Here is a 12,601-nt window from a genome sequence, read left to right as displayed (position 1 = left end):
ATTCACATGAAGAACACTAAAGACCCAGCCCTGATCCCCATCGCAACAGAAAGTCGACAAGGATTCCACTCAGCCCCTTCTTTCAGCAGGAAGCTGTGCACTGTCAGCGGGGTACAGCAAGTGTCGGACACCGCGAGCGCTACGGCTTCGGCAGGAAGGGAAGGGCGCAGGGGTCCAGCGCCCGGGGAAGAAGTTCTCCAGATGGGCACCATCAAGGGAGAGAGAGACCTATCGCTCAAACCAGGACATGGACTCAGTTGGAAGGGAGAACAGCTCATTTTATTCTGGACGTCGACTGGGGAGGGCCCAGGAGTCCCAGCGCTTCAGCCAGTGAGAACCCATCAGCACCTGCAACGACAGAGTCCAAAAGCTCTGCTAAACCCCTAGAGGCAGGAGGAGGCAGGGTTTTGTTGCCCTCTCTTTGGGGAACAACGCTGAGGAGGCATTGTTTATGGCCCAGAAGAGAGAGCTGCTGCTGGCGTTGGCAGCGGGATGGCTCTGGCGCCTTCTCCCCACGGGTGATGCCCTTAGAGGCCCCTGTGTGTGCAGAGGGGTTCAGTGCCCCTGTGCCACGCGGCAGGGCTCCATCGGGAGCCCCCGGGGAGCTGCTGTGGAGTTCTTCCCAAAGCCTGCATGGCACCATCCCTCGCTGCCCCCTGACAACCACTTGGAGCGACTGAGAGCAGTGTTCCCCGTTGGGAAAGATGGGCAGCAGAGCCTGGTACGCACCCGGCCTTCTAGACCTGCCGCACCTTCCTGCGTCTTCTCCTGGCTCCATGCGCTAAGGCTTTTCCTCTCTTCCTCCTCTTCTTTTCCAGGTGGCTTTCACTCTCCTCTTCCCAGCTCTGTTTTCTCTTGCCTCTTCTTCTTTTTGCCTCATCCTGCGGAGAGCCTGCAAACCTTTCCATGCCACAGCAGTGTTAGTTTGGGAAAGCCACCAGCCCCCCAGTCAGTTCTGATTTTAAGTAGAGGCAGCTCATTTTACCTTCTTTCTTGGGAAAGCCTCCCCACTTCTTCTGGGCACCCTGGGGAGCCTGCCGCACTCTCGGGGGTGGTTGGAGGCAAAGCTGGAGGTGCCTACAAGGGAAAGGTTGGAGTTGGCCAGTGGCCAGAGATGGCCTGCAGTGGTGAGCGACCGTTTGCCAAATGGCTACCTTAGCTCTCCAGAGGAGATGCCTTTGGCTGGTTTGGCTCCACCACGTTACACACACTCCCCCCGCCCCCTCCAAGAGAGAGACTGGATGAAGCTCTGAGCAAGCAGGACCCGAGGCAAAGCCCTTGGAAGCTGACAGCTCCTCCCCTCTGTCTTTTTCTAGGCCTTTTGTAGGCATCGTGTTGCATGAAGCCCGTGCGTAGTGTGTTGGAGGAACAACCTTGCCAGTTTGCCCTCCTAGGTATCCCCGGGGGTGGGGGCATAGCCCAAACACATACCAGCAGCTCTCCTGGCAGGCAGAGGCACAGCAGCGACTTGGCCTCATCAGCAACTCCCCTCCTCCACCAGACGCGCTCTCCCCATCTTTGGGGACCTGACATACCTCTCCCGTTTCAGACTCCAGCACCGCATCTCCCTCCGCTTCTGCTGCCGCTGCAGGGACGCTTTGCTCTTCCAAAGGCAGAGTGAGGAAGAAAAAGCACGGGCAGCACAGTGCCTTCTTGGAAGTAAGAAGCCGCTCGAGCCAAACCCACCCCAAGGCCTGGCCCACTTGTGTTTTCAGCCCCCCGGTGCCCTGTCTGCAGGCTTTAGCTCATCTGGCAGAGCAAAGCCTCCATGCTCCCAGAGGCAGGGGCCGAGCAGGGGCCAGGCAGAGAGGAGAAGGCTTGGTGCCCAGCCCCGCCAGAAAGGATGCTGCAGTTGCTGGCAGCCCCAGCCCCAGCCTGCCAAGAGCCTCAGTCCCTCCTCTTACCTCTGCCTCTCTGCGGGGGGGCTGGGAACTCCTGGGCTGCTGCAGGGGAAAGGCCGGCCATCTCCTCCCCAAAGATCTCCCTGGTGCTCTCCATCAGAAACTCCACCAGCGCCTTCACCTGCACACATGAAAGTCGCGCTCTCAAGCCTGCTGCCTGAAAAGGGACCAAGCAGCCTCTTCCACTGTGCACCCTCGCCTCTGCGCAGAAGGCGGACGTGGCTGTGGGGCTGCTCTTGCAGGCAGTGCCCCCCCCAGCACTTGATGCAGAGAGGAGGCAGCCAGGGACCTCTAGCAGAGCAGCCTGGCTCTCCTGGGCCGGGAAGGCTGCAGGCAGCTGGTGGCTACAGCCTACCTTCTCCATGACCTCCAGCATGGCCTCCAGCGGGAGCAGGTCCTCGTCGGGAGGGCTCAGCAGGTTGGGCCCGACGCAGATGGCCAGATTGCTGCAGCTCATCCTGCTGGTGGCTGCGTTGTGCCCGATGTGCCGCAGGAGGCACAGCAGCCACTTCAGCAGGACGAGATTGGCTGCTGGCAACTTGTGGGCCACCCTGCGGGAAGGGGAACACCACTCGTGGTCCTTACGCAGCCGTTGCCCACAGCCGTCCCTTGCCAGGCTTGCCCAAGGTGTTGCGCAGCTTGCCAGGGGCTCTCAGGCAGCGCTCAGGGCTCCTGCTCAGCAGGCAGGCTGCTGCCCACACTTACGCTTTCAGGTCTTGCACCTTCTCCTCCCTGCTGCCCTTCTCCATGGCTGCCATCCAGTCCCCGTAGAGGTGGGTCTCCAGGAGCTTGGTGGGGATGCTTCGGAGGAAGTCCTGCACGGCCAAGGTCTCCAGCTGAGCCTTTGGACACCGCAGGCCAGCCGGCAGCTCCTCCAGCTGCAGGTGGGACGCACTCACCTTCAAGAGGACGGCCAGCAGCAGCGCAGGCTGGCTTGCCAGCTCCACCTCTGCGCCATGGTCCAGGGCCTCCCGCAGCTGCCGAAGTGCTGTCCCGCTGGCAGCTCTGCGGAATATGCCCTCTGTGGCCGGCCCTTCCTGCTGCAGGACAGCCAGCAGCTCCTGCAGGAGAGGCAGGAGGAGACTTACTGGGCTGAGAGCTGTCTTCCCCCATCTGGCAGTGGCCAGAGCACCGCCCCACAGCCGGCCCCTTGCGGGGGACAAAGAGCCCACTGCCCCGAGCCCGCAGCTCCTGGGGACACCCAGCGCCCCTGCGCAGGAACACTGGCAGGGCTGGGGGCCCCTCTCCAGGCTGGCTTACCTGCAGGGGCCGGGGCAGCATGCCGTCCTCCCCGCAGAGGGCTGCCGGGGGCTGGCCAAAGAGCCTCCTGCTGCAGCCGGAGCCCGCCTGCCCTGGCGTCTGGGCAGCAGCCGGGATGCGCCGCAGAGCAAAGGGCCAGGGCGGCTCCCTCCTCCTCCTGCTGCTGCTCCTCCTGCTGCTCCCTCCTGCTGCAAAGGAAAAGAGAGCCAGAGCCCATCAATGCAGAGCCCTGGGCCAGCGCTGCCACAGCCTGCCCTGCTCTGCAGAGCCGGCATGCCAGCAGGACAGCCTGGCTCAGCCCTTACCCTGCCCTCCTCCACGCCGTGGGCAGCAGCAGGGGCTGCGTGTCCCAGCACAAGCACGTCCGGCGGCTGCTGCCCAGCGGGGCTCCTTGCTCCTCCAGCTGACCTCCTGCCTTGGGCTGCCCAACCTGCATGGCGACACTCAAGGGACAAGCGAGCATGCCTCAGACGCTGGCAGGAGCTTGCCTTTCTTTCCAAAACTCACCCGCTGAGCGGCAAAGTCCCCCGCCGTGTCCGGACACCACCGTGGCAGGCCCTTGCTTGGCATCCGCCTCCGAGAAGCAGGCTGCGCTTAGAGAGCAGCCCCGCAGCAGAAAGGGCCACCGGCGAGCTGCCAGCCAGCACCAGCAGCCCGAGCGTGGCAGAGCCGGGACCCTCTGCCCCACGCGGCAGCTCACCTGCCAGCAGCGCCAGCGAGGACATGCCAGTGCTGCTGCTGGCTCCCCAAGCCTCTCCGCTCCCCGAGTGGCAGCGTGTCACCCTCCCTCCTTCCCGCACAAGCTCCCCCCACTGGCCGCGCATCCCTGGCAGCCCGGCACAGCCCGAGGCGGGTGAAAGGCAGCCCTTCTCACCTCTGCCTGGCCCTCCATCAGCCTCTCCAGGCTCCTGGCATTCAACGTCCTCCACTGGGCAAGAGAGAAGGGGTGGCAGAAGGTGAGCAGCGATGCCTCTGCTGCTGGGCTGCGGGACTGGTGCTCGGGGACAGAGCCCTGAGCAGAGAGACACTCACGGCATGGCGGCGGCTCAGCTCCTTCTCCAGGATCTGAAGCGATGGCAGGCAGGTCACTCGGGCTCTCCTGGCTCCTTCGGGAGTGCTGTGCACCAGCAAGGGAGCGGGAGGGAGCTGGCTGAGCCCCAGCCCGCCTCTGCTCTCCTGGGAGGCAGCTCTGCCTGCCGGGCACCTCTCCCCAGCTGGGAGCCATGTTCCCCCATGCGGCGGCGCCCGGAGCATCCCCCCGGCTTACCGCAGCAGGGTGCCCACCCACAGCTCCTTGAGTGCCCGGGCCCTGCAGAGAGAGAGGAGGAAGAGCATTTCTCTGTGCTCTGGGGAGCAAAAGGGGAGCAGGGGATGCCAGACCTGGCAAGGGCCCCTCCCTGTCTCCCTCCCTGCCTGCGTGCTGCCCGCTCCCTGCCCAGGCTCTGCAGGCAGGGCAGAGGCCATTCCCAGCATGGCGTGGGCATGCTGGGGAAGCTCTCCTGCCTGCCCACGGCACACAGCACCACCACTCACCCAAAAGTGGCAACACAGGAGCCAGTGGGCCAGGCGAAGATGAGGGTGGCACTGTCCTCACGGCTGCTACCTTCGTCCTCCTCCTCCTCCTCCTCGCCTTCCTGCCCCGCTGCCTCCTTGCCGCCGCTCAGCACCCACAGCTGGTCCAGGGCCAGGCGGAGCTGTGGGCGCAGGCTGGTGCCACGTCTGCCGAGAGCAGAGGCAGGAGGGGAGCTGGAGGTGGCCGCCTGGGGCTTCCCGCGGGCAGAGCCCTCTCCCCCAGCTGCCCTTGGGAGGGACACTGGGGCATCCAGCCCCAAGGTGCCAGGGCCTGGGGCTGGGGGAAAGGAAAAGGAAAAGGAAAAGGAAAAGGAAAAAAAGGAAAAGGAAAAGGAAAAGGAAAAAAAAGGAAAAGGAAAAGGAAAAGGAAAAAGGAAAGGAAAGGCAGCTGGGCTGGCAGGGTCTTACAGCAACTTGGCGATCACCAGCTCCTCCTGGAGCAGGAGAAGGCGCCTCTCGCTCCTCTTGCAGCCCCGTGTCAGCTGCACGTACACGCTCAGCACCGCCTCAGCCTTGGTGAGAGCCTCCCTGCGCAGCAGAGAGCAGCGGGCATGAGCAAGGCCGCTGGTGCGGGGCCCGGCCATGCCCGCCTGTCCCCGAGCCGCGGGGGGAGCCCACCTGGAGCCACAGCAGCAGTTGGCGTGGCCCATCCCGCCCGGGACAGGAGGACCCTGGCTCTGCTCTGCCAAACCCCGCCTCCTCCCAGCGCTGCTGCGTGCCAGCACAGCTCCGTCCTGCTGGCGCTGGTGGCTGCTGGCTCCAACGGACCAACGGTCCCAGGCCAACAGAAAGTGGGAGGGGCCCTGGGGGGGCCTGGCCTGGGGGTTCTCTCCACTCTGCCCATCTCTGCCTTGCACTGGGGAGCCCCGAGCAGGACACAGCGGCGGGCAAGGAACACCTCCCTCCACCTGCTGCCAATGCCCCTCGCCTTGGCCTTCAGCGCTGCTTCCTGGCCTCCAGCCAGACTTGGTGCTGCTGCTCACCACCCTCTGGGCCAGGCCAAGCAGCCGCTTTTCCAGCCACGGCACAGCCCCTCCGCTGCTGTCATGCTCTGGCTGCATGGGCTTAGTCCTCCCCAGGTGCAGGACCCTGCGCTCGCCCTTCTTCAACTCCATGTGGTTCCTCTGCCACCAGCTCTCTAGGAATGGGAACCTTCATTCAAAAGCCTTTATTCTACCTTCATTCAGAACCTTCATTCTACTGGACCTTCATTCAGGAACCCAGGCATCAGGATCAACACAAGAGAAACTGGCAGGGTCCTCCTTAGCCACGGGCCATTGACGCAGCCCCAAGCCATTGATGCCTCGGCTTTTGCCCTGAGCGTGGCAGCTGGGAGGGAACACCCCATTGGTCAGTTTGGGTCACCTGACCTGCCCAGGCTTTCCCACAGCTGCCAGCCCTGCCCAGGGGAAACACGGCAGTCCCTGCCCCTGCTTGCCCCAGCAGGCAGTGTGGGCAAGAGGCTCTCCCTGAGCAGAGAGCTGGCTCTGCTGCGCCCCAGCCCAGGGCTGGTGGTTGCTTGCATGCAGTCCTGAGGCACAGCTCCCTGTTGCAGTGGCCTCCCCAGCCCATCTGCCAGCTCCCCGGGCACTTGAGGGTGCAGCCCAGCAGGGCCCGGCAGGGACTTGGGCATCTGCACTTTGCTGAAGTGTTGCCTGAGCGCCTCCTCTGCCAGCTGAGCCCAGCAGATCCTCTCGCCTGAAGGGAAGCTCTTCTCTGCTCCGGCCTTTTGCCCAGGTCTGTGGGGCCTGGCATGTCTGGAGGCTGCTCTGGCTGGGACCCTCGTGCCCCAGGGGGACTGGCAGAACCTAGAGCAGCCTCAAGCGCTGCCATAGGCGAGTGAAGGCCAGGAGGGTTGTAAAAAGGTGCCAAACAAGTCCTGAGCCTTGAGCGTCTCATGAGCGGAATGATGAGAATTCTTCCCAGCAGCTCGTGCGGGGCTCTGTTTTGCAGCTGTGCTGAAAAGAGCCTGGAGAGCCCCAGGATGCGCTAGTTCTTGCAGTGCTTGCACGGCACCGAGGGCTTTTCTGCTCCTCAGACTGCAGGCCAGAGAGCGTGCTGGGGGTGCCCAAGAGGCTGGGAGGGGACAGAGCAGGGACATCTGACGCCAACCGCCCAAAGGGATATCCCACACCCTACCACAGCGTGCTCAGCAATGAAACTGCGGGGTGTAGGGGCGGGCGAAGGTTGGCGGGGGCTGCCCTTGCTCGGGGCCTGGCTGGGCATTGCTCGCTTGCTGGTCAGCAAGTGCTTTCTTTTGCATGCCTCATTTTCCTTGGGCTTTCTTTTCCACTCTCCTTGTTTCTAACCCACCAGTTTTCTCCCTTTCCCCCTTCCGATGCTCCCCCTGCATCCCACTGCGCAGGAGCGAGGGAGCGGCTGTGTGGTGCTGAGCTGATGGCCAGGCTTCAGCCACACCAGCCTGTGAGCAAAATCATTCCTTCCCGAGGGGGAGAGGGCTCCCCCTTCCTACTCCATCACGCTGTGGGCGTCCCCTCTATCCCACTGGCATGCACGAGAGCCTCAGGACTTTGGCCCGCGTTCCTCCTCATCAAACCTGGAAATGGCCACTGAAAGGATTTTGGTGTGTCTAACGAGAAGAGATCCCCTTTAACACTGGAGTGACATTTCCCTGCGCTTCCTTGCTTCAGCTGCTTAGAAGGGTATTGCCCATCCCACTTGTGTCTGGAGAACTGAAATATGGGTGCCAAAAAAGATTGCTCAGAAAAGGAGGTGCTGCCTGCAGAGAAATAAATGTGACCGACACCAAAGGGGAGATGTCTGCACCCTCAAAGAGGCGGTTTGGCCCTGCGGCCTGCAACCCTGTTGGGGAAAATTGGAAACACGAGGATTGGAACCCCTCCCAAAGTCCATCAAGGGCATACAATGCCCCCCAAAGCCTCCCTTTAACCATCTAATAGACCGCAGGATCCTCCTAAATCCCACCCATGGGACCCAAAACCCCTCAATATCCCCCACAGGGAACCCCAAATACCCAAGGGAACCCCACCAAGTTGCATAGACCCATACATGTCGTCAGATGTGGTCCTATCTGCTAGAATTGTGTCTTTTCTAGAGACTGCCAGTGGTATTGAATTTTTTCTTATTGTATGGGATTGAAAATGCAAATACTAAATGGGAAAACGATTAAGATTCTGTTGCAGTTCCTGTATTTCCAACAAAACTTCCAATCCTGCTGTATTCGTGGCATTTTTACTGGCATTGGTGGAAGGAGGTGGTTTGTATTTTCAGGTTCCATTCAGCTTTCTGGCTGGCTTTGCAAAACTGACTTAAGCACGTGCACTGAGGAGATGTGGGCCTTGAACCTGGTAGCGTTGCTGCTTCAAACCGCTAGCTCTTGAGAGAGCTTCTGTTAAATGCAAGTGTTGTTCAGGCACCAAGCCTCCAATGCGAGGCTGGCAAGCATTTTTCTTTTCTAGCTACGGTAGATGCTCACGGCAATAATGCCTTACAGTGAGCAGTATACGCTGCTACTTGTTTTGAAAGCTTGCTTTCTCTGTCAATTTTCCTCTTTCCCAAATGTGTCTTTCCTCTTCTTTGCTTTCTTTTAAAAGCTTGGAGTCTTTTATAGATGGTTCCTAGTGCTGTGTACGTCTTTTATTTCATAGAATCATAGAATCATGGAATCATTTAGGTTGGAGAAGACCCTTGGGATCATCAAGTCCAACCATCAACTCCACTCTAGAAAGTTCTCCCTTACACCACATCCCTTAACACCACATCTTAACGAGTCTTAAACACATTCAGGGATGGCGACTCCACCACCTCCCTGGGCAGCCTATTCCAGTGTCAGTATTTCCTCTCCTGTGTGGAAGTCCACAGAGCCCAGGGACCCCACGGCTCCGCCCCACGGCAACACGGACCGCCAGGACCCAGACCTTGGCCCCACAGAGGGGCTGTGGAGGGGCTCACGGCCGGTCCCAGTCACCTCCCTATGGGGGGATATTGAAGTTTTTTTGGGTCCTGTAGGTGGGATTTATAGAATCATAGAATGGTTCGGGTTGGAAGGGAACTTAAGGATCATCTAGTTAAAACCCCCTGCCCTATGCAGGAACACTTCCAACTAGAGGTTACCCCGTTGCCACCTGCCTCCTGTTCTGCAGGTCATGAGCAACCCATTTCTGAACAGCCTCGAACACGGCCTCTTCTTTCACCGGGAGCTCATCCTTCCTCATGATTCCATGATTCTATGATTCTATGAAATAAAAGACGTGATTATTTCTATGAATCCAGGAAATAAAAGATGATAATACAAAGCTCTTGTCAGGCCTTATCCTCAAGACTGCGCGCTATTTCTAGTCATCTGTGCTCAAGAAAGATGGATGGAAACAGAAATATACTCAGGGCCACCCAAACAGGCTAATCAAGGGAATGACGAGCCTCTCTCTTCAGAGGAGATGCAAAGATTTGGCTTTTTTAGCCTAGAGAAACAAAAATTAAGAGAAGAGATGATTGCTCTCATCAGTAGGGCAACCACCAAAGGAGGGAACAAGGACTTGCGAAGGTAAAGAATGATACAGTCAGAATACGACCAGGTAAATACCATTCAATTTAGAGAGCCACATTGATTTCAAAAAATTGACCCAAAAACACCCAAATCCAACTACCCAGCCAACTACCGAGACAACTATCGAGCCAACTACTGAACCAACCTACCCAGCAAACCCGCCCAGATCACGTCCCCAGCAAACCTATCCAGCAAACCTCCCAGGAAATCTACCAAGAAAATCTGCCCAGCACACTCCCCTGTCAACCCACCCCAGCCAGCCCCCCCACAGACCCCGCACAGCCCCACAACCCACCACGGGCAACAAACAGGAGGAGCTGGAAGCCGCTGTGCTGCTAGAGAGCTGACACCTACTTGCCATTCCTGAAACCTGGTGGGACCAATCCCATGACTGGAGTGTGACTATCCATGGCCAGCAACAGGGGAGGAAGCGGGGGCAGAGGGGCTGCCCTCTAGGTCGAGAAACGGGTAGAGTGTGAAGAGCTGTCTCTGAAGAATAGCCAAGAGCAGGTTGAAAGCTTATGGGTAAGAATTAGAGAGCCAAGGCAACAAAGGGAGCCTTGGGGTTGGTGTCTACTCCAGGCGGCCCGATCAAGGGGAGCCTATTGGCGAAGCCTGCTTCCTCCAGCTACAGCAGCAGGCATCGCGCTCACAGGTTCTCGTCCTGCTGGGGGACTTCCGCCACCCTGACAGCTGCTGGAAAAGTAGCACGGCGAGCTGTAGGCAATCCAGGAGACTCCCAGAGCCGAGTGCCTTGAAGATAACTTCTTGAGCCAGGTAATAGACAGCCCCACCAGCGGAGAGGCCATACTGGACCTGAAGGGCACCAACGCAAATGAGCTAATGGGTGACATCAATGTTGGAGGCAGCCTGGGCTGCAGCGGTCAGGCGCTGGTGGAGTTCACAGTCCCGAGGGCTGTGGGCGTCAGGGGAAGAGTAAAGTCAGGACCCTGAATTTCAGGCAAGCAAACTTCCAGCTCTTCAAAGAGCTGGTCAATAGGACCTTCCGGGACACTGATGAAAACCTAGTTCCTATGAAGATGATAGAAATGGCACGGGCAGATTTGCATGAGGGACGTGTAAGTACAGGGAACATGGACTACAAATTCATACCACTGCACACGTATGAGTTCAAAGGTTTTAAGCAAAGTCTTAACTGTCAGTAACGCTGAGTTTATTTAGAGACAAAAAATCCCTTCTGTCCACACTTCCACCCTTCCTTGCCCAGCAAGACTACAACGTGCTGCCTCCTGTTCTGCAGGTCATGAGCAACCCATTTCAGAACAGCCTCGAACACGGCCTCTTCTTTCATCGGGAGCTCATCCTTCTCCAGCAGGCGTTCCAGGTCATTGAAGGAGAGCGCCAGAAACTCTGTGGACACCCTGGTCACCTCCTCGAAGTGATGCAGGATGAACTCATGGGCTGCTTCTCGCAGGTCAGGGCAGTAGTAGTAGCCTGTGAATCTCCAGATGCCGATGCAATTTTCCAAGCACAGCTGGGATTTTAAGAACTCGCAGCAGAGTCTGACGATGTCCAGGACGTGGAACTGGTCTGCCGCGATGAGCAAACTTTCAACGTTGTCATCCGTGACCGGCACTGTCCCGGTGTAGGCGTATTCCATAAGGAGCCTCATCATTTCAGAGGAAGTGCCAGGGATTTTATGGACCTTCCTCTTGGCATTGCTCCAGTTGCTGGAGAACAAAGCCCTGAAAAACACAAAGCAGTGCTGGGGAAGAAAGCGGCCTTGCTGTGTGACACCCTGACCCCATTATCCCCTGTGCCTCCTTCCCCGGGCACCAATTTGGGCACTAGCAGTAGCCATGCTGGGAGGCCGTGGAGTTTTATGAAGGGAAGTTGTACTAGCCGGTTGTTTTAATAAGGAGCCAGAGGGTGAGTGGGCACCTTGCTTCAACAAGACCAGAGAGTAACAGTGTGTGGGGAAGGAAAACCTCCCGCCTGGCAGCAGACCAGCCAGGCTGGCCACGCTCCCAGCCCTGTACCGTATCTGGGGCTTCACCAGACACCACTTCCAGCGCTGCTGTTCGATCTGAGCTTGTGGATGAATTTTGGTGTCCGGGGAGGTACCAGCACTAGGGGGAACTGCTGGAGGAGAGTGTGAGTGCGGAGGGAAGCGCTGGAGATACACGAAGGCACAGTGTGGCACAGAGCAGGAAATACTGTTTGGCCCCATCCCCTCCTCCTTCAAGCACTCACCTGAAGTACGGACTGCAGCTGCAGAGGATCATCTTGTGAGCAATGAATTCAATGCCGTCCACACTGATGATCCCATCGCCCAGCTTCCCTTCCAGGCAAAACCCATTGAAGGCGGTGCAAGCCACTGCACTCATCTTCCTCTCCCTGCGTGAGGAGGAGTATGCGGCGCCAGCCAAGCTATGGCCCACCTCGACGCCTGAGGCACTGGGAGATGCTTCTCTCTGGGGTGCTTATAGCACTTAGTCCTTGCCCTCCCTCCAACATCAGAGTGGAATCCCTGCCTGTCCGGTGGCTCTGGAACGGGCCCCATAATGACATCACAGACGTGGGGGTGACCGGGACCGGCCGTGAGCCCCTCCACAGCCCCTCTGCGGTCCATGTTGCCGTGGGGCGGAGCCGTGGGGTCCCTGGGCTCTGTGGACTTCCACACAGGAGAGGAAATACTGACACTGGAATAGGCTGCCCAGGGAGGTGGTGGAGTCGCCATCCCTGAATGTGTTTAAGACTCGTTAAGATGTGGTGTTAAGGGATGTGGTGTAAGGGAGAACTTTCTAGAGTGGAGTTGATGGTTGGACTTGATGATCCCAAGGGTCTTCTCCAACCTAAATGATTCCATGATTCTATGATTCTATGAAATAAAAGACGTACACAGCACTAGGAACCATCTATAAAAGACTCCAAGCTTTTAAAAGAAAGCAAAGAAGAGGAAAGACACATTTGGGAAAGAGGAAAATTGACAGAGAAAGCAAGCTTTCAAAACAAGTAGCAGCGTATACTGCTCACTGTAAGGCATTATTGCCGTGAGCATCTACCGTAGCTAGAAAAGAAAAATGCTTGCCAGCCTCGCATTGGAGGCTTGGTGCCTGAACAACACTTGCATTTAACAGAAGCTCTCTCAAGAGCTAGCGGTTTGAAGCAGCAACGCTACCAGGTTCAAGGCCCACATCTCCTCAGTGCACGTGCTTAAGTCAGTTTTGCAAAGCCAGCCAGAAAGCTGAATGGAACCTGAAAATACAAACCACCTCCTTCCACCAATGCCAGTAAAAATGCCACGAATACAGCAGGATTGGAAGTTTTGTTGGAAATACAGGAACTGCAACAGAATCTTAATCGTTTTCCCATTTAG

General features: G+C 58.1%; 1 protein-coding gene across 1 annotated transcript; it reads right to left on the bottom strand.

Annotated features, from left to right (window-relative positions):
• Positions 1-10,101: 10,101 nt before the first annotated feature.
• On the bottom strand, positions 10,102-11,854 carry LOC128913722 (kelch-like protein 10). The gene is made up of 4 exons (XM_054211790.1): positions 11,757-11,854; positions 11,476-11,619; positions 10,470-10,967; positions 10,102-10,177 (listed from the first exon to the last, which is right to left on the bottom strand). Exons 1-4 carry the CDS (start codon positions 11,852-11,854, stop codon positions 10,102-10,104), a joined length of 816 nt encoding a protein of 271 aa, XP_054067765.1.
• Between the last annotated feature and the right edge of the window lie 747 nt (positions 11,855-12,601).

This window comes from Rissa tridactyla, chromosome 8, assembly GCF_028500815.1.
Source record: "Rissa tridactyla isolate bRisTri1 chromosome 8, bRisTri1.patW.cur.20221130, whole genome shotgun sequence".
In the NCBI taxonomy this organism is placed as follows: domain Eukaryota; kingdom Metazoa; phylum Chordata; class Aves; order Charadriiformes; family Laridae; genus Rissa; species Rissa tridactyla.
This window is presented reverse-complemented; position numbering and strand designations above follow the sequence as displayed.

Coding starts and splice junctions, on each gene's coding strand:
- LOC128913722 (XM_054211790.1), bottom strand. CDS start 11,854: ATGGACCGCAGAGGGGCTGTGGAGGGGCTCACGGCCGGTCCCGGTCAC. Junction 11,620..11,756: donor GTTCCAGAGCCACCGGACAG/GCAGGGATTCCA, acceptor CTCCTCACGCAG/GGAGAGGAAGATGAGTGCAG. Junction 10,968..11,475: donor AGCTGCAGTCCGTACTTCAG/GTGAGTGCTTGA, acceptor TGTGTTTTTCAG/GGCTTTGTTCTCCAGCAACT.